The following is a 19,786-nucleotide window of genomic DNA, read 5'->3' as shown; positions in this document are numbered from 1 at the left end:
TAGTAGATTGGGGATTTTGGAGGAATTTTCCTCTGAGAATTGCTACATGGGTACTTTAGGAACTTCCTAAACCTTCTGTACACATAAGGTTAGCATATAAACAATATTGTAACCCTTGTTTTGATTGATAGTGAAAAATCAGTTGTTTGCTCCCGTAGACATAGGCACATTGCCGAATCACGTAATCTCTTGTGTCATTGATTATTTGTTTTCTTTTATTATCTGTGTGATTGATTGTTTCCATATTATTCATCATTGATTGTTGCATTACACGGTCCAATTTGCTTTGTGTTTCTGCTGCGCATTGATAATCTTTGCACAACAGGTGACAACCTCTCTCTACTTCAAAATAATTCTTGTAAGTAATTATAATTCTTATCTAACATGTAGACCTCCTTAGGGTTGCTCAGGTTGTAAGGTGAAGATCTTGTATACCACATGGTCGAGGGTTTAAGTCTATTACTTCTAAGATCATACTCAAGATATTAACCGGATGTTGATGATGGGTTTGCTAAACATCCCTTGAGTTTGGTACTGCACCAATGTGGCGCGATGGTGGTTGGAATCCACGAGTCATCGAAAAAAAATTCAACCAGGCTAACATTTTGTATGATTTCTCTTAGATAGGATACAATCCATAAACTAGTGATCATAAAAACAAGTCTGTTGAAGAGAAACCATTTTCAAGCTGTGGGCTCCACTTTGCTATAGCCCACATTGTAAGGCTTCATTGATTAAAATAATGAATATAAGTTGAGTGGTGTTAAGCTCACTCCCTCGTCCTTTATTTCTCTAAAGAACATATGATTTACCATACCTTAGCATATGGACAAATGTTTACACGCGAGTGAACCAGGTGCATTGATTGTTCCCCTTATTTCATGTAGTATATTATCATTAGACACCTAATTTCCAGGTTATCTGAGGTCTTAACATATCACACATGTCATTACCCCACGTCGACAATGTGAAATTCTTGTCAAGACTGTAGCTAAAATATTTCTCATTATAGCCCACTTTAATAGCTCTTTGAACTTTTATTTTCTTTTCATTTTCCTTTTGGAAAACCTTTTCTCTTTCCTGAGTCCAGACTGCGCACAACTAGTGGCGGTTACCAAACCATGGCTGCATTATTATAAATATGCTACAACCGATCGACCACACCCTCTTTAAAGTAGTGTTTTCCTTCTTTCTTCCCCCATCTGTTTGTTGGTGGTAATTACTATGGCAGATTTTCCTCCAAACCTAGATGATGGAGAGTCCTGGCTACCATCTGATATTCGCAGGGAAATCTCCTTTGTTGATGTTGAATGTCAGTCTAAGCGAGCAGCTTCCATCAATAACATTGCTCGGTTTCGCTCTCCACAGCTTTTGGTTGAGCCAGCAAATGGGTTTTCAACCAATTTCACACGAATCACACCCAAGCCTGAGGTTTTCTATACGTACTATCCTTTAAAATAAATAAATACAGTTGCTGCATTATGAAGGATATTTATTGTTGAATATTCTTTTATTGTGAACTTTTAAGGTTTTAGATTTTTTTTCGTTCCTTCTTCACAAAATGCTTCATGGTTTGTCATGGAACAGTCTTCTTGGGAACATTATTTTGATTGAAATCCAAGTATATACTATCTGTTTTTGATGTTTTAACTTTTCCAGTCGTAATAATTCATTAAGGATTTTCCTTAATCACAGATTTGCAATGGTTTGCTTAGTCCCCTGCCAATTAAGAGTGGTACTGTGCATGGTATTGGAGTTCCTGTAATGGATCAGAGTCTTTGCATGTCTTGGAACGGTGGCTGCTTTCACACGGTTTCTGGACCCAATCCCGCATGCTATACAACAGCACCAACGTCTCAAAGTCTGGTAAAGACCTAGCTGGGAACAACTACATATCTATTGCTTTCAAATTCCTTTTCTGGAGCCTCCATTAATTGTGTCGTTATTAAGAAAATAGATTTTACTGTTTTTATTTTTAAACCATGGTGTTCGAGATCCTTTCACACTCGACTAATCCAACAGGATAAAGTCCTCTCATTACTCTTTTTCGTTCAAATACCAAAATATTATTACAAATGAAAAGTTGTAGCTTTCAAGATACGAATCTTGATCATTTAATCAAGAGAGCCTTAAGTTTACCACCGCCTTGTCGCTATGGCATATTTTGTTAAATGGTTTAATATATTTGTTTCAGATTGAATGTTTGGACATAAGAGGTGGCGGCAGCGTTTTGGTGGGCCAGCAAAAGCATGTCTGGCCTGTTCGTCAGATGAATGGAGGCATGGAAGCGAGTGATTTGGCGAGCACATACCCTACTGGTACTGGAGTGTTTCTTCCTCGTGGTGCATGCTCTCTTAAGAACCCCGAGAAGACAGCAGCAGGAATTACTAGTACGGTTCTTCCTCATTCTTCTAAAAAGCTAATTACCAATGGTCATAAGAAGAAAAAGAGTAAGTTATTCAATTAATGTATATTGAATTAATCCACTTTTTGCTGCTTATGAAGCTCCTTAGGCAGTGTAATGTCTTGAAAATTAAATAAAGGAATCGAAAACCTAAGAGATCTCAAATCGAAAAAGTTTATTAGTGCGCTTTGGGTTGATCAATTGAGATAAACATGACAATAATTTAATTGCTATTTTAAAAATTTTAAGTAGATATATGAAAAATAAAAATTACTAATAAATCATAAAAAATATCTAGTAATTATGATATTACAAAATATTTGTCAGATGTAATTTTCATAAAAAATTTTAATGACTAAAGACATCATAAAACAAATAAACCATAATTCAATATTTTAAAATTCAGCCAATTTATCATATATAGAATTAAGAAAAACATAAAATAAAATTTCAAAATTCATACTTCATAAATTAAAATTATAAATTTGAATTAATATTAGTTATTCTTTATGTAAAATGTGAATGATAAATGGATAAAGAACACACAAGTTTATATTAATTGGTTGACCTTTCATATAGCCAACCGGAGGAGCAAATGGGTAGGCTTGATACACATGCGTGAACACCAATTTGACCCAAAAGTTTAAGGTTAATTGTTGGGTCTTGGTCCCAATCATGTATATAAGCACCCATCATCCATTCAAAATTTCCAACATGGGACAAACTTACAAGTGAAATTCTAAACAATCTTCCGCTCACTTGTAAGTTCCAACTGCTCCCCCTTAAATGGAAACCGTCTCCCTTCTGGGAGTAAGCCCAATTCCCCAACAGTTGCTCCAGTGGGTCTCACCACTTACGTCTTACGTGTGTCGGATTGCATTCCACGTGCCTTCAAACCAATTCTACCTCTCACGTCTTGACCCTATTCAGATCCATCCCCAACCTAAATAATCCTTATTGGCTTTGGCCACACATTTAGTCCTCCAATTGTTAGCACGTCAGGAGAATTAGTTTCATGTCTCGATTTTTTTTTTACGATATCGCTCACCTAGAGTCACGAACCGGCCGTCGGCTTTAATACCACTTGTTAGGACCAAAGGAGCCCATAAGTGGGCTTGATACACATGGTTGAACATCAACTTAACCCAAAAACTTAAGCCTGTTAGGACTTGGGCTCAATCATGTATATAAGCACCCATCATCCACTCAAATTTTTTAATGTGGGACAAACTCACAAGTGAAATTCTCAACAGCCAATTCATCGATCTTTTCTAGTTTTATCTAAGTTGCTATGTGATTAAATATAAGATTCAACTAGATTCGGAAAGCGATTGCAATTCAACAATTGGCCGAACTGAGTTGATTTTTAAACTATATTTTATTTTTAAAAAATATATTTAGTCATTTAATTCACACAAAAATTATATACAAAAAATTTTGGAACAGTAAATTTATTTAAGTATCTTTTTTTCTAAATTATTATATTATTTATTTTTTTACATATTTTAAAATTTTAAAATAATAACTTAATTAATACTAATGCCAATTGGTTGACCCGAACTAGTCGGACTAGTTAACCTGAGAACTAATGTCCAAATCACTTTCAAGTTCAATTTCCAAAAAATAATCCACTTAATTGAACATTTTTTTCAATTTAATTTACTAAATTTGTGTTATTTTCAAAATTATCTCTTCACAATTGAATAAAAAAATACAAAATTATCATTTTATTAAGGGTGAAGCTCAATTTTTTCACATATACTTAAGATTGATTAATGGTCAACTTGCGGAAGGTTCAATTTGACAATAATTTTAAATCTCACGAAATTTTTTGGTAATTTTTAAAAATACAGAGAGTGGTGCATTATTTTTATAAAATTAAGGATGTTGCTAGATTTTACCCTTATAAATTAATGATTCTTCATGTTTTCACTTTTTTTTTTAATAGTTTAGGTTATTGTAGACACCCTAATTTATTCAAAAAATTTCAATATTTATTATCTCTCGTCATTTTGAACCCTTTTATGAGGTATTGTAATAATTATCATTCTTTTCATTTATTTTAATATTTTTCATTGATTCCTTCTAGATGTAGGGATTCAATAATAACAACTCATTCAATCTAGTGTGAACGGGAGGTAAAGAAATAACATAAAGATATTTTCTTTAGAAAGTTTTGTATTTTAGATTTGTCGGATGTTAATAAAACTTTATAACTTTTTAGTGGGAGTCTGGGAGATGCAATAAATTAATATTAGAAGAAATGATGTTTAAGAATTAATGAAGTTATTAATAAAGTATTGACAAAATGTCTTCAATTAATGCTAACATTAATGCATTTGCAAACAAATGGACTCAGCCTTGCCCTAATTATTAGTGCAAGTTAACTAGCATACAATCCAAAATAAAATAATAAAAATAATCTGTGTTAGATTTTATTTGTAAAATATCTATTCTTAAAAATAGAAATATTAATAAAATAATTAAAATTAATTATATTATTACTATAAAGTAAATAATAATATGAAATATTTTATGAGTCCATGGCTCACTTCTAACCTCAAGAGTCCATAATGGAGGCTCACATGTTCCACACATGGTGAGCTGGGAAGATGGAATAGTAGCTCAACTCTTCCTATATAAACTCATGCACTCCTCACTTGTGAATAATAATATATATATATCACACATTTGTCATCTCAAAGCTTGTATAGCTTTTGTATATGTGAGGATCCTCAGAGAGAAATTATGAGTGTTTGTAAATTTTTGCAAATCTAGTAAAAGTTTGTTGCCTCTTGTGGACGTAGGTAAATTGTCGAACCATGTAAATTTGTGTGTTATTATGTATATGTTTTTCCTTTTTGAATTTTGGGGGCTTCCGCACAACAAATTAGTATCAGAGTCATGGTTTGTTAAAACCACCCAGAATTCAAAGTGGTTTAAATCGATTTTTGATCACACCAAGCGATAGCTCTCATCGCCAGGAGTCCAACGCAATAAACAGCGCAGCAAACTGACATGAGGTGCATTGGGAAATTGTGGTCAAAGTTTGATCAAACCTTCATCTTGAAAGTTTTCCAAATTTTGCATAAATACAGAATGTTGTAGAAGGCCGGAGGTTGAAGAAGAAGTTTGACCCAACCCACCAACCCACCCAGATCAAACCCGACCCGAGACCCGAATCCGACCCACCTATCCAACCCAAATTCAAGTTTTGGGTCAAATTGATCCAATTTTTCAAAGTTGGAGCGGTTCTTAGCTAATTGGACCGTTTCAAACTTATCTGCGAGCCTCGTTTTTCCATTTCAGACCTTAAAGATTGGATTAACTCTGTTTGTGGTCATTCCTAGTGGCTGACGACCAACCAACTAAGAAGATTGAGGAGGCTGTAGAGGAAACAACCACAAGTGGTTCAATGAGAAGAAACATGTTGTCCAATGCAAAGTTCGAGGTGGAGAAATTTGACGGCACCAACAACTTTGGCATGTGGCAATGTGAAGTTTTGGATATTTTATTTCGAGAGGGATCTCATATGGCCATGGAACCCAGACCCAAGGACATGTCAACTAAAGATTGGAACTTCATCAATCGGCAAGCTTGTGACACAAACTGACTGTGCTTAGCAAAAGAGCAGAAGTACTTTGTCAAAAAGGAGACTTTGGCAACAAGTCTCTGGAAGAAATTGGAAGACAAGTACATGACGAAAAGCATATAGAACAGGCTCTACCTGAAGAAGAAGCTTTTCTATTTCTAGTACAAAAAAGGTACGCCCATGATTGAACAACTGGATAATTTCAACAAGATTCTTGCTGATTTACAAAATTTGGAGGTTGAAATGAAAGATGAAGATATGGCACCTCTGTTGTTAAATTCTCTGCCTGAAACCTACGATCATTTGACCACAACTCTGTTATACGGCAAAGATAAGGTTAAATTCATAGATGTTTCTAATTTTTTGGAGAATAATGAGTATCGGAAGAAGGATCAACATGATCATAGAGATACCACACCGAAAGCACTGACAGCATTGAGAGGTCAAATGAACAACAAAAAACCAGTCAAATCCAACAGGCAAGGTAGATCTCGCTCAAAGTCAAGAGGAGAACCATCTCTGAGACGTCCTGTAAAGGATGAATGTGCCTATTGTCATCAGAAAGGGCACTGAAAGAAGGATTGTATAAATAAGGACAAGCCTAATGCGAACATGGTATAAAAGACTGACGATGAAGAAGACTCAGCGTTCACTATCTCATCTTCAAACAATTCATCTAAAAGATGGATTCTGGATTCCAGATGTTCTTACGACATGTGTCCAAATCGTCAATGGTTCTCAAGCTCCGAGGAGATCGATGGAGGAGTTGCCTTTATGGGCAATGATAATACCTGTCATACAAGAGGCATTGGATCAGTATGCTTGAAGATGCACGAAGGTACAATCAGACAACTTAAAGAGGTTAGATATGTTCCTGATTTGAAGAAGAATCTGATATCTTTAGAAGCTCTAGAATCTAATGGTTATAAGATAACCACAGAAGGTGGAGTTTTTAAGGGTGTACAAGGTGCATTCTTAGCCATGAGAGGTACTCGTGAACGGAATTTGTATTATCTTGAAGCTCTCACAGTCTCTGGGAGACCATCCATCTCCGCCAGTATCGAAGACAATTCATCTAATACCTCACGGCTCTGGCATATGCACTTAGGGCATGCTGGTGAGAAGGTTTTGCAGAACTTGATGAAAAAAGGTTTAATTAAGGGTGCCAAGAGTGGGAAACTTGACTTTTGTGAGCACTGTATTTTGGGCAAGAAAACACGAGTTAGGTTCGGCACCACCATCCATCGTACCAAGGGAACACTAGATTGTGTGCACACCAACGTTTAGGGACCTTCTTAGAATGCTTCGTTAGGAGGTAAACGTTGGTTTGTTACTTTTATAGATGATTTCTCAAGATATGTCTAGGTGTATACTATGAAGCACAAGGATGAAGTTTTGATATCTTCCTTAATTGGAAGAAAATGATCAAAACTCAGACAGAAAGGAAAATCAAAAGGCTCAGATCTGATAATGAAGGAGAACACAACTCAGATCCATTTTAGAAAATATGTCAGAACGAGGGGATCGTCAGACATTTAACCGTACCAGGCACACCACAGCAAAATGGTGTAACAAAACAGATGAATTGTATTTTGGTTGATAAGGTTCGTTGCATGCTATCTCGATCTGGATTAAGCAAGGCGTTTTGGGCAGAAGCATTATCTTATGCCACTTATATCATCAACATACTGCCAACTTCAGCACTAGATGGAAAACCTCCTAAGGAAGTATGGTCTAGACAAACTATTTCTGATTATGATTCTCGGCATATATTTGGGTTTCCTGCATACTTTCATGTAAAGGAATCAAAGTTAGACCCTAGAGCCAAGAAATCTATTTTCATGGGCTTTAGTAAAGGAGTTAAGGCATTTCATCTATGGAATCCTGAGTCAAAGAAGATTGTCTTAAGTTGATATGTTACCTTTGACGAGTTTGTGATGTTGAAATAAACAACATTGGAGAAAGAGAATCAGAATCCAAATTCTTATAAGCGGGTAAAATTTGAGATTTCTACAAATTTAGAGAAAACAACTAATCATTTTGAAGATGAATTGCATGATCAGAACAAAAGCTCTATTGAGGTGGAGGAACTGGAACTTGCATCAACACCAGAGATCGGACAACAACTAGAATCTATTGCCACGAATAGACCAAAGAGAAATATTCAGAAACTTGCTCGATACACTAACATGGTAGCATACGCTCTTCTAATTACTAAAGACGACATTCCACACAACTACAAATAAGCTGAGCATAGTATGGAAAAAGACGTGTGGAAGATGGCAATGGATGAAGAAATACAATCGTTCCATAAAAATCAGACTTGGGAGCTAGTTCCACTTCCAAAAGGTAAGAAGATGATTGGTTGCAAATGGGTCTCTGCCAAGAAGGAAGGTGCTCTTGGCAAAGATAGTATAGATACAAAGCTAGACTGGTAGCAAAAGGCTATGCTCAGAAGGAAGGTATAGATTACAATGAGGTTTTTTCACCTATTGTTAAGCATTCATCTATACAAATATTACTAGCTTTGGTTGCACAGTTTAACCTTGATCTAGCTCAACTTGATGTCAAAACTGCATTCCTTCATGGAACTGTGGATGAGGAGATCTACATGACTCAACCTGAAGGATTCAAAGTTCCTGGTTGTAAAAACTGGGCTTGTAAGTTAAGCAAGTCACTCTATGGTTTGAAGTAGCCGCCGAGACAGTGGTACAAGTGGTTCGACAGCTTTATGAAGCAACAAAGGTACACATGCAGTCAATTTGATCACTGTGTCTACTTGAAGGAACTCCAAGATGGTTCATTTTTCTATTTTCTCTTATATGTTGATGATATGCTAATTGCATCTAAGAGCAAGGTGGAGATCGATAGACTGAAGGCTCAGCTGAGCTGAGAGTTTGAGATGAAGGATCTTGGAGAGGCCAAGAAGATTCTAGGAATGGAGATCAAGAGAGACAAATTGAAAGGTACAGTTTGTTTAACACAAATCACTTAGTATCTGAAGAACATAGTCCAGAGGTTTGGTATTGATGACAAGACTAAACCTGCAAGTACTCTATTGGCCCCACATTTCAAACTAAGTGCATCTATGTCTCCAAGTAAAAATGTTGAGAGGAGACAAATGGACTGTGTTCCATATGGATATGCAGTTTGAACTCTAATGTATGCAATGGTGTGTACAAGACTTGGCATCTCTCATGTTGTTAGCATGGTGAGCCGATACATGCACAACCCTGGTAAAGGACGTTGGCAAGCAGCAAGGTGGATTTTACGGTACATTTAGGGAACTGTAGATATTGGTCTGAAATTTCCGAAAGACAAGACGATTGTTAATCGTCTAGTTGAATACGTCAATTCGAATTATGTTGGTGATCTAGATAAGCGTTGATCAACAATTGGTTATGTGTTTACCATGGCAAGAGGACCAGTGGGTTGGAGATCAACGCTATAGTCAACAGTTGCTTTGTCCACTACGGAGGTAGAGTATATGGCAATCACATAAGCATTTAAGGAAGGCATTTGGCTTCATAATTTGGCTAGAAACTTGGCATCCATCAACAAAATATTGAGATTTTATATGCTAGTCAAAGTGTCATATGCCTGGCAAAGAATCAAGTCCATCATGGTCGCACCAAACATATTGACGTTCGGTACCACTTTGTTCAAGAAATAGTAGAAGAATGGGACATTCTACTCTAGAAGATCAGGACTGCAGACAATTCTGCAGATATGTTGACAAAGGTGGTTACAAGGATCAAGTTCCAACACTGTTTGGACTTGGTCAACATTTCCCAAGTAAATGGAGGCGGCATCATTTTGGGGGAAGCTCGCCAAGGTGGAGATTGTTGGAATGGTGGCTCACTTCCAACCTCAAGAGTCCACAATGGAGGCTCCCATGTTCTGCACATGGGCTGCCATGGAAGTTCTTGAAGGTGGGCTGGTCTTTTATGGCAACTGGTCATTAATGGTGAGCTGGGAAGGTGGAATAGTAGCTGAACTCTTCCTATATAAACCCATGCACTCCTCACTTGTGAATAATATATATGCCACATTTGTCATCCCAAAGCTTGTATAGCTTCTGTATATGTGAGAATCTTGAGAGAGAAATTATGAGCATTTGTAAATTTCTCCAAATCCACGTCGGCAAATTGTCGAACCAAGTAAATATGTGTGTTCTTGTGTATATGTTTTTCCTTTTTGAGTTTTGGGAGCTTACACACAACACCCATAATAAGGAATAAACAAGGAATAACTTTTCTAAAATTTCTTCGTGGAGATGTATATTCTTTTATTATTATATGTTGAATGAAATAATTAGGAATACATAAGAAATAATTATTCTTTTGATTTCCAGAATTTAAATTATGTTTTATCTTATTCTAATGAATAGTTATTCCATCGAACCAAATGAGCCGTAAGTTCTTCTAGGTGGTTAACTATATGAAACTTTTCTTTTTTAGGTCATTTCATATGATTTTGGGTTTTCCTTAAAAAGTTAGAGTTCTATCAAATATTCATTTATTACCTCATCCCTCAATGTTATTCTAGATTCACCCTTGTCATTATGTAACTCTTATGAACATCAACTAAATTGCTTGCTCAAGGAGTGTTAACTAGTCTATATTTGTATGTGTCCAAAACATCCTAACCGCCCTTACCTCATCTTATCGCACCTAAATTTCCTTCATATTTTTATAAACATATAGGTCATCGACTTAAGCATTTTCATTTGTGCTACATTTTCTTTTAAGATATGTTGCATTTTTTGTCATCCAAAATTTTGTTCCATGTAACAGAGAATTCTCATTTTAAGTTTAACACACCCACTATCCATTTTACTCAATTTGTTTTAACTTTATATATCACATTCTCATTTTCTCCCTTGATTTGCATGATAGATCTAATGCACTCAAATCTACTCCTATTAGGAATTTCTTGAGCATCAGGTTTATTATTTTCACCATTATTCCTTTTAAAATGACTTGAATTGCTTTTTTTGTATTCTTTATAACTTTATAGCTATTTTTACTCAATTTCAAACCTTTAGATCATAAAACTTATCTTTCATAGTTCTATATACTCATCTATCTCTAGTTATATCTATTCTTGCATATGACTGAGGCACAATCATCTGCAAGAACATGCACCATCCAACACCCACTTTTGAATTTGCTAAATTAACAAAAATTGAATTCTAGTTGCTCTAGTTGTTCCAAAATATTTGAGACATTGATGAGAAAGTCAAGTTTAATATATTGAGAATAGATCTCGAGTTTTGCATTGTGTAGTTTTGTATTAAAAAAAAAAAAAAACCTCTAGCTTTTGGTGAACATGCCTTTTTTCAACATCTAAACTTCATTTAATGACAAATTATTAATTTTATGTGGCAAGTTTATCTTTTCATTTATAAATGTTGCCAATTTTATTTGGTAAATTCTTTCGTTTTTTCAGGTGTGGAGGATCCTCAGGCAACTAAAAAGATGATCAGCCCTGAATTGGGTATTTCAAAGGAGCCAAAGTCATCTCAATTTCCATCTGAAATTCTTTTGCCGCAGGATTGGATGTACTAAACTCCATAATAACAAAAGCTCCCTATTTTAATAATAACTCCATTTGGAGATATAACAGATAAAAGGCTGATTTTGCCTATAGTGTTGTGAACAATTAAAAGTTGAATCCTTGTTTTTCTCTTCAATCCATATTAATGCATAGAGGGAAAGAGCTTTGTGATCAAAACTCAGTAAGCAAAGAAAATCTTACCTTGGATATTTATATTTTTATGTAATTTCAGGTCATTTGTAATGGATTGTAACATTGTTTTCTTTTCCTTTCTTTCTTTCTTTCTTTCTGTCTTCTTATGCCTTTTTTTTTCAAGACTACAATTGGAAGTGATCCAGTAGTTTTGGTAGGTTTTTCAATTAGTTTGGAAACTCTATTGGAGCAATTGACCACTCTATTTAGAGAAAAAAAAAGCATCATCTAGACTTAGAATGATGACTCATAATTTAAATAAATATTTTTTACTTTATATTTGAATAAAAAAGCTATTTGAATTAACCTTTATCTAAGTCAATTTTATAAGTCATTTTTTTATACATAGGATTTGGAATTATAATTAATTTATTGTGTTATGCCTTGTACTAGCGCTGTTTTACTCTACAATATACAATGCACATTGTTTGTATTATTTTGAGTTTGTTTTGTTGGATGGTCTAGAACATTCACAACTCCAAAAGTTTGCTTTCTCTCATACTTAATAATTGACCACTGGCCCCTTCCACAATCGATGTGGAATAACCAAACAATCTTCCCCTCACACATTGGGATCTCTCCCGGCAAGTCAACCATCAAGGTCTCCCCCAACACAGCATACAAGGGAGAATGTTTGACCAAGACTTTGATACCAGTGTTGGGTGGTCTAGGGCTCCACAACCAATGTGGGATAACCCAACAATCTTCCCCTCACACACAGGAATCTCTCTCGACAAGGCATTAGGGTCTCCCTCGGCAAGGCAACCATTGGGGTCTCCCCTGGCAAGGCAACCATTGGGGTCTCCCCCAACATGACATACAAAAGAGAATGTTGAACCAAGGCTCTAATACCAGTGTTGGGTGGTTTAAGGCCTTCTCAACTCCAAAAGCTAACTCATGGAGTGAGACTTTCCATCGCACTTAATAACTGACCACAAGCCCATTCTACAATTATTGTGGGATAACCCCAACAATCTCCCCCTGACACATCGGGCTCCAAATCGGCAACATCACATACCCAATATCCTAGGGAGAATGTTGAACCATGGCTTTGATACCAGTGTTGGGTGGTCCAGGGTCTTCTCAACCCTAAAAACTAGTTCAAGGGGTGAGACTTTCCCTCACACTTAAAAACTGACCACCAGCCCCTTCCACAGCCGATGTGAGATAACCCAACAATCTCCCCTTCACACATCGGGGTATCTCCCGTCAAGGTAACCATTAGGATCTCCCCCGGCACGACGCACTAAGGAGAATGTTGATGAACCAAGCTCTGATACTAGTGATGGGTGGTCTAGAGCCTTCTCAATCCCAAAAGCTAGCTCATGGGGTGAGACTTTCCCTCACACTTAATAACTGACCACCAGTCCCTTTCACAATCGATGTGGGATAACCCAACATATTTTTAAACATTTGTTTTAGGTCCATTTAGAAACCAATTAGGGGTTAATTTAGACATCTATAAATGGGGTTGACTAAAAAGGTTAATTTCTTTTTTCAAGTTTTTAATTATAACTTCTTATTTTTGTTTTGAAAAAATTTAACAATAATGCTAAACATCTGAAATATAGGCGTAAAAATTTGTTATATATGTAAACAAATGAGCAAAACACACTTAAAGAATCAATCTCTTTCAGCAATCTTGGATTTAAAGTTGGGTAGATTTGATTAAAATTTAATATAATTTTATGTTATATTTTATTTAAATCTACATAAATTTAAATTTCAGATCTTTCTCAAATATAAGATATGTAGAGACCCGAAAAATAGAAGTAATAAAAATAATAAAGAAAAGAGAAAATTTGATTTAGTGTAGACCAAACCGTCAACAGTTTTGTGGAGCTCAGGGAAACCATCAATGATTTTGAGTTATCGTGACTCAATAAAGGTAAAACAGTAAAAAGAGGTTTGGTTAAAAACCAAACTGTCGACGGTTTCCTCTAGGCCGACAGCCTATAAATAGGTTCTAACTCATTTTTTTAATAAAAATTATCTCTATCTCTCTCTCTCTCTCTCTCTCTCTCTCTCTCTCTCTCTCTCTCTCTCTCTCTCTCTCAAAGCTACGTCTCACTCTCTCTCTCTCTCCTCAATTAATTTTCTTCCAGAATTCAGCGCCCGAATCAACTAATAAACACCATTTCGGGATCCCGACGTCGATTCTTTGTGGTTTAACTAGAGCAAAATGGTTGTTTGGGGATCCTAAGCACCACTCTAGTGAAAAGGTAAGAGGAATAGATTATGTTAGTAATTTCATAAAATTTAACTGATTAAATTGTAGTATTTGATTATATGAAAAATATATATATATATATATATATGATTTTCTGAGTATTCAGACATATGAAAATGATAATTTGGGATATTATATATATGTGTGTACTTGAGAGAAACTAGGTAATTAGAGTTAAGTAAATTCTAGAGATGATTATATATTTATTATTCAACTAAATGATATTTTCCCATACAAGTATTATATTATGACTTATTACTCAAATTGTGTGGCATGAGTATATACTGATTTTAGAGAATGTTGTAAAAATTATGAAGTTATGATATGATTTCAGATGGCTGTGTGTCGATTATAAATGGTTGTGCCGAGTTATGAAATAATGATTGTATAAAGAGCTATGAAATGACAGATTTGATACAGAATTGTGATTATATCATATTTTATACAAATTGATGAAAATGTGATAATGTTACAGTTTAACTATATGCAATGTATTATATGGTAGTACAATCCTGATGAACTGGTTCAGATTGAGAGCATGGTACCGTTGCTAGTATGATGTGTCAATGCAACCACATTGCTCAAACGGGGTGTTGGTAATGGAAGTCGATTTGCCTTGTGAAGAGATGTTGACCGTCCCTGGGTCTGGATCAAGCTGTGGAAGGCAAATCATACTACAGACCTGGTAAAGTTTGACTTAACTTGGTAGGCCAGCCAATGCTAAGTCCCGCCTTCGGGGCGCACAATCCAATCATGTGGGGTGATTACATGTTGGTTATATGTTAGTCCATTCAGGGGGAAAATTTCTTATGTATATACGTATATGATGTTTCAATGATTGTAGAAAATTATGTATTATGATGCAGTATGTTTTGAAAATGAAATATGTGTTTTCTCATATATACATAAGTGTGAGTACAGATTACATGTTTTATCAGTTAAAGTAATGATTTAAATGGATGTGTTTTTGGGAATATTAAAACTCATGTTGCCATACACTGAATATAGTATATTCTGTCTTACTGAGAAGTGTCTCACTCTTATAATTTCTACCATTTCAGGAAATCCAAGAAATCAAGCCTAGAGTGCTTCAGGGCAGGGCTCATTAGAGTTTGTTCAGGGTTGTTTTTGTGAGACATAGTTATGTAAATGGGTATACTTAGTGTGGATATTTTGGGGATTCGTGTATGTATTTTTTGGAAGATAGTGGAACACTGGTATTGTATTTAGAGTATTTTACATTTATTTCCGCTATGTTGTGTGGGATGAGTCATGGACAGGTGTACCTAGTGCCCACCTCGGTACCAGGTTGTTATATTTTGGTATCAGAGCATATTTATGATAGAATTTCACTGAGTGTGACAAGATATATATTAGTATATGGATTTTCTTCGATCCACAAATAAATTTGTGAAGGGTCTAGCTTGCATTAGTTGATGTAACATCTTGATTGTCCAAGAAAGTCAATTAACAAAAAGAGTTTAAGTACCACTATTTGTAAATATGAACATAAGTCATTATCATTCTTTTTATATATTTTTAAATAAATTTTATAATTTAACCTTAATTTTATATTGGGAGCTCAAAGTTCAAACTTTAGATTTTATTTTTTATGGAACTGTACAAAATATAAAATAAAACTATATTAAATTTTATATAAATTTAAAGAAGTCCCTAAATCATAAGGTTTTGTGTTTTTTGAAATAGGGAGAAAGCCATCACATTATAAAATAAAACTATATTAAATTTTATATAAATTTAAAGAAGCCCCTAAATCATAAGGTTTTGTGTTTTTTGAAATAGGGAGAAAGTCATCACATTATATGCAGTCTTACTCTTATTTGTGCACAAAAAGTTAAACTCAATCTCATAATTAATCGAACACAAAAGAATAATCTTATTATTAATTTAATATTCGCCCTCAAATCTTGTTTAAATTCAAAACATACGATTTATATTTTTTAACCGCTAGAGTTACAATACAACACAATTTAAATATATATTTGTTTTATTTATATTTATCTCATGGGAGTTTATATATATAATATGTTGGTACAAAAGAACTAAGAACAACTTATCCAAACTAAGGAAAGAGTAGCAGTGGGGCCAATTGTGCTCAATCACAGCTGTCGTGGCACGAGAATCGAGTGCGAATCATGTGGGTCCCACCACCAAGCAGACTTTGATTCTAATTCCTTTTCATGTGAGTCTTCTTCTATTATTAATTATTAAAGAGACATTTTATTTGTTGAGTTATCGAGGCAATACATATACCACTTTCACATTTTTTTGTCTCGTACCCCACAAGTTTTGTACAATATTATTTTACCCCTCAATAGAACCCAATTATTTTTCTTTCCACTCATAACAATTTGAGTAATAATATAAGACATAATATTGAAATGAGAATTATTATTGTGATAAGTAGAAAATAATGAGATATGGTATTTATATGTGAGTAGAAATAATTTGCATGAAAAATGAGATTTTGCAAATTATTGATATGGGTATTTTGAGAAATATTGAAATATGTGAAATACGATATATACTATTACAAGATGATGAAATGTACACATAAAATGATGAGAACATTTATATTGAGATGAATTGAGTTATATTGATATGAGATTAATGATATATATTGATATGGAAATATTGAAACGTGAAAATGAGAACGTGAATTTTGAAACGTATATACTGAAATATGATTGATGAAATGTCAATACCGCATAATGATTGCGGGTATGTGGTAGTGAACTTTGATATGGAAACCTTAATGATAGGTTGTGATATTGAGTACGATACCGTTGCTAGTGGTGTAATGCAACCACACGGACTCTTGGAGCATGTGGCATGACAGTCGATTGAGCCATTTTGTAGAGTTGTTAGGCTCCCTGAGTTCGGATGAAGTCTATGGGTTGACCAGTCGTACTACAGACGCAATATGTGATATAATATTTTGATCTAACCAGGTCAGCCAATTGCGGCTAGATCCAGCCTTCGGGCCACATAACCTTGACCATGGGGGGAAGCATGACGTGGAAAGAAAGATCCTCAAGGTGGCCATAAGTTACAGATGCAATATTGGTATTTGATACTAAGGATACTCATGAGCCGGAAAGTAAAATGGAAATGGAAAGTGAAAGAATGACAAAATGGGCTAAAATGAGAAATGAAAGAAATAATGGAAATTGAGAAATAGAGAATGATAAAATTGAGAAATGGATTTGTATGAGTTAATAATATAAATAATTGAGGCAAAGTGAAACTCTCCGCCTGAGGGCTTACTGGGTAAGGTGAGTGCCCTGATAGGTATCATATGTGGCCATACCTGACTGCATAACGTGTTAAGGCAGAGGGAAGCTACCTGTATGGGCGGGTAATCTTCCCTATTCTCGAGAATTTTGCGGGTCAATATGTATTGGAAATAATTGAATTTGAGAAATGATTTTAAAGCTTGTAAAAGCTTGTGTTGTATATCTATATAATTATGAGAATATGTTTATCAATTTATTTTTCTCAAATGAAATGTTGATTTGGAAAGTAAAGTGTGTTATAACTGAACTCATATTGCCACGCACTGTAAATAATTTATTCCTTCTTACTGAGATGTGTCTCACTCAAATTATCTAAATTTTTTAGAGAACATAGATAGACCAGGTGATAGAGCTCCGTGACCATAGAGAGCTGAGACCCTGACACACAGGGTGAGTTTTTGGACTAGGGGAGGTGTAATTCCCCCAGAGCTGAGTTATTTATGAGTATGGGATAGTAATGTGTATGTATATATATATATATGTATGTTGATACACTAGGTATTGTATTCTGGTTGTTAAGTATGTACTATCTTCCGCTGTTAGGTTATATAAATAAAATGACTTTTTACTCGGTACCCATACCGAATATTACATCGAACTCATGCATGTCTAGCACTATCAAATCGACAGATAAATTTCCCCTTAAATATTCATTGGACAACCCCGGAATACCTTACTACACCTCACTGCTTACCCGGTCAGTGTAGTCACTAATAACTCAGTATCTAATAGTTGTGTTTCCATCCCACGCAATTTAACAAACCCCATGGACACGAACGAATCTGTGGCTCCTAAATCAAACAATACAATAACTTTAAAAGAAAGCATGCTAACATACTTGTCACCACATTGTCGGCTGTCTCAGCATCACTCGGCGTCAGAGCGAAAACTCTGGCTGGAGCCATATTCCTCTACTAGCCTCCACGTGGCGCCTGATAGCCTCTCTGGTATGGTCTAGGAGCAGGAGCAGCTTCTGGTGGTGTAGGGCAGTCTCGCACTAGATGTCCCTGTTTACCGCAGTGATAGCAGACAGCTCTCCCTACTTGACATTTTCCCCAGTGTCTCCTCCCACAAGTCTGACAGACCGGAGGATTCTACACTGTCTGAACCTCACGATCCCTAGTCTCCTGCCTCTGTCATCTGCCATAATTTCCTCTCCTCCATTGACCCTGCCTAGGACCCTGCTGGTAGCCTGAAGATGCAGATATCTTATTTTGTCCCTATTCCTTTGCATCCATACGCTCACTAACCTCTACCAAGGTTGCTCTGTCGATTAATTCAGCAAAGTCATGTATCTTTAACGCTACCTGTAACGACCTGCTTAACTTATCACATAGTAAACATAAATAATAATAACATCAACCTGAACCCGTGGGTAGCGGGGAATAGCCTAATATAAACTGCGGAAACCTAAGCAGTAGTAAAAATAATTTACATCCATCAAACCATTAATTACATAATACCAGAGTCTACTACATTCCCAAAATACAGTATTTGAATACAATCTCCAAAACATCAAAATAGACTTAGGATCTTACAACAAAATCTTCTGATCCTAAATCAACGCTTACATTTCTAGTAAGGAAGCTCAACGGTGGCTACGACCCGCCGGTCTCCCAAAGTATCCTGAAAAATTAATTAGGTTCAAGGGTGAGACACTTTTCAGTAAGGGAAAATAAACTAAATACAGTTGTATGACAACATGAACATTTAAGGCAATTATACGTATATAATAGATTTCATATTTCTGTAAACGTTCATCATATCGTACTGAATAATCATATACTTTCATATTTGCTAACAAATCATATCATACATAAAATGTAGTGACCCGAAGAATAATAGTATTTAACAATAATAAGAGGGAAGAAAATAGATACAAAAACAGAATGAGGCCGTAGACTTGGTCGACGAACGCTCTGCATTCATCGATGACATTACATTTTGGAGAATAAAATAATTTTAAGGAAATTGCCAAGCTTCGTAGATGAACACAGAGTTTCGTCGACAAAGGTCTGAAGAATTTCATCGACGAATACAGGGTTTCGTCGATGAGAAAATATCGAAAGACATTCGGGCTGCTCTGAATTTCATCGACGAATACAGGGCTTCGTCGACAAATTTACTGAAAGATTCATCGACGAAGTGACGTGTCTCGTTGACGAATCTGGCCCTATAAATAGATAAAAACTGGATTTTTATTCATTTCTTGCACCGCTCTCTCTCTCTTCTCTCACTCCCTACGTCACTCTCTCCCTTCTCTTTTCGTTTTCGGCCCCACCAGACGCTGGATTGACGTTCTGAAGCCACCACGATGTTCCTGGTGAAATTCTCTTCAAGTTTGCTAGGACGGATCGTCGGTGGGATCGAGTTGGATTTCATCCCAAATTTAGGGTAAGGTCTTTTAGCCCATTTTTGGCTTTATGGTAGTTATAAGAAATGATGTAAGCAGAAAAATACTGATATTTTGTTCTGGCATATGTTGGTTTCAG

General features: G+C 35.5%; 1 protein-coding gene across 2 annotated transcripts; it reads left to right on the top strand.

Annotated features, from left to right (window-relative positions):
- The first annotated feature begins 1,050 nt into the window (after positions 1 to 1,050).
- On the top strand, positions 1,051 to 11,824 carry LOC131165271 (uncharacterized). 2 transcript variants are annotated; one of them, XM_058122906.1, is made up of 4 exons: positions 1,051 to 1,431; positions 1,696 to 1,866; positions 2,195 to 2,390; positions 11,448 to 11,824. In XM_058122906.1, the coding sequence occupies exons 1-4, from the start codon at positions 1,225 to 1,227 to the stop codon at positions 11,564 to 11,566; spliced, it is 693 nt and encodes a 230-aa protein (XP_057978889.1). In that variant the 5' UTR covers positions 1,051 to 1,224; the 3' UTR covers positions 11,567 to 11,824. The 2 variants fall into 2 exon arrangements, with proteins under 2 accessions (XP_057978889.1, XP_057978888.1); XM_058122905.1 differs by having other exon boundaries at positions 2,195 to 2,450.
- Positions 11,825 to 19,786: the final 7,962 nt, after the last annotated feature.

Source organism: Malania oleifera, chromosome 10, assembly GCF_029873635.1.
Source record: "Malania oleifera isolate guangnan ecotype guangnan chromosome 10, ASM2987363v1, whole genome shotgun sequence".
In the NCBI taxonomy this organism is placed as follows: domain Eukaryota; kingdom Viridiplantae; phylum Streptophyta; class Magnoliopsida; order Santalales; family Ximeniaceae; genus Malania; species Malania oleifera.
Note: the sequence above shows the minus strand (reverse complement) of the source record. Positions and strands in the feature narration are given on the sequence as shown.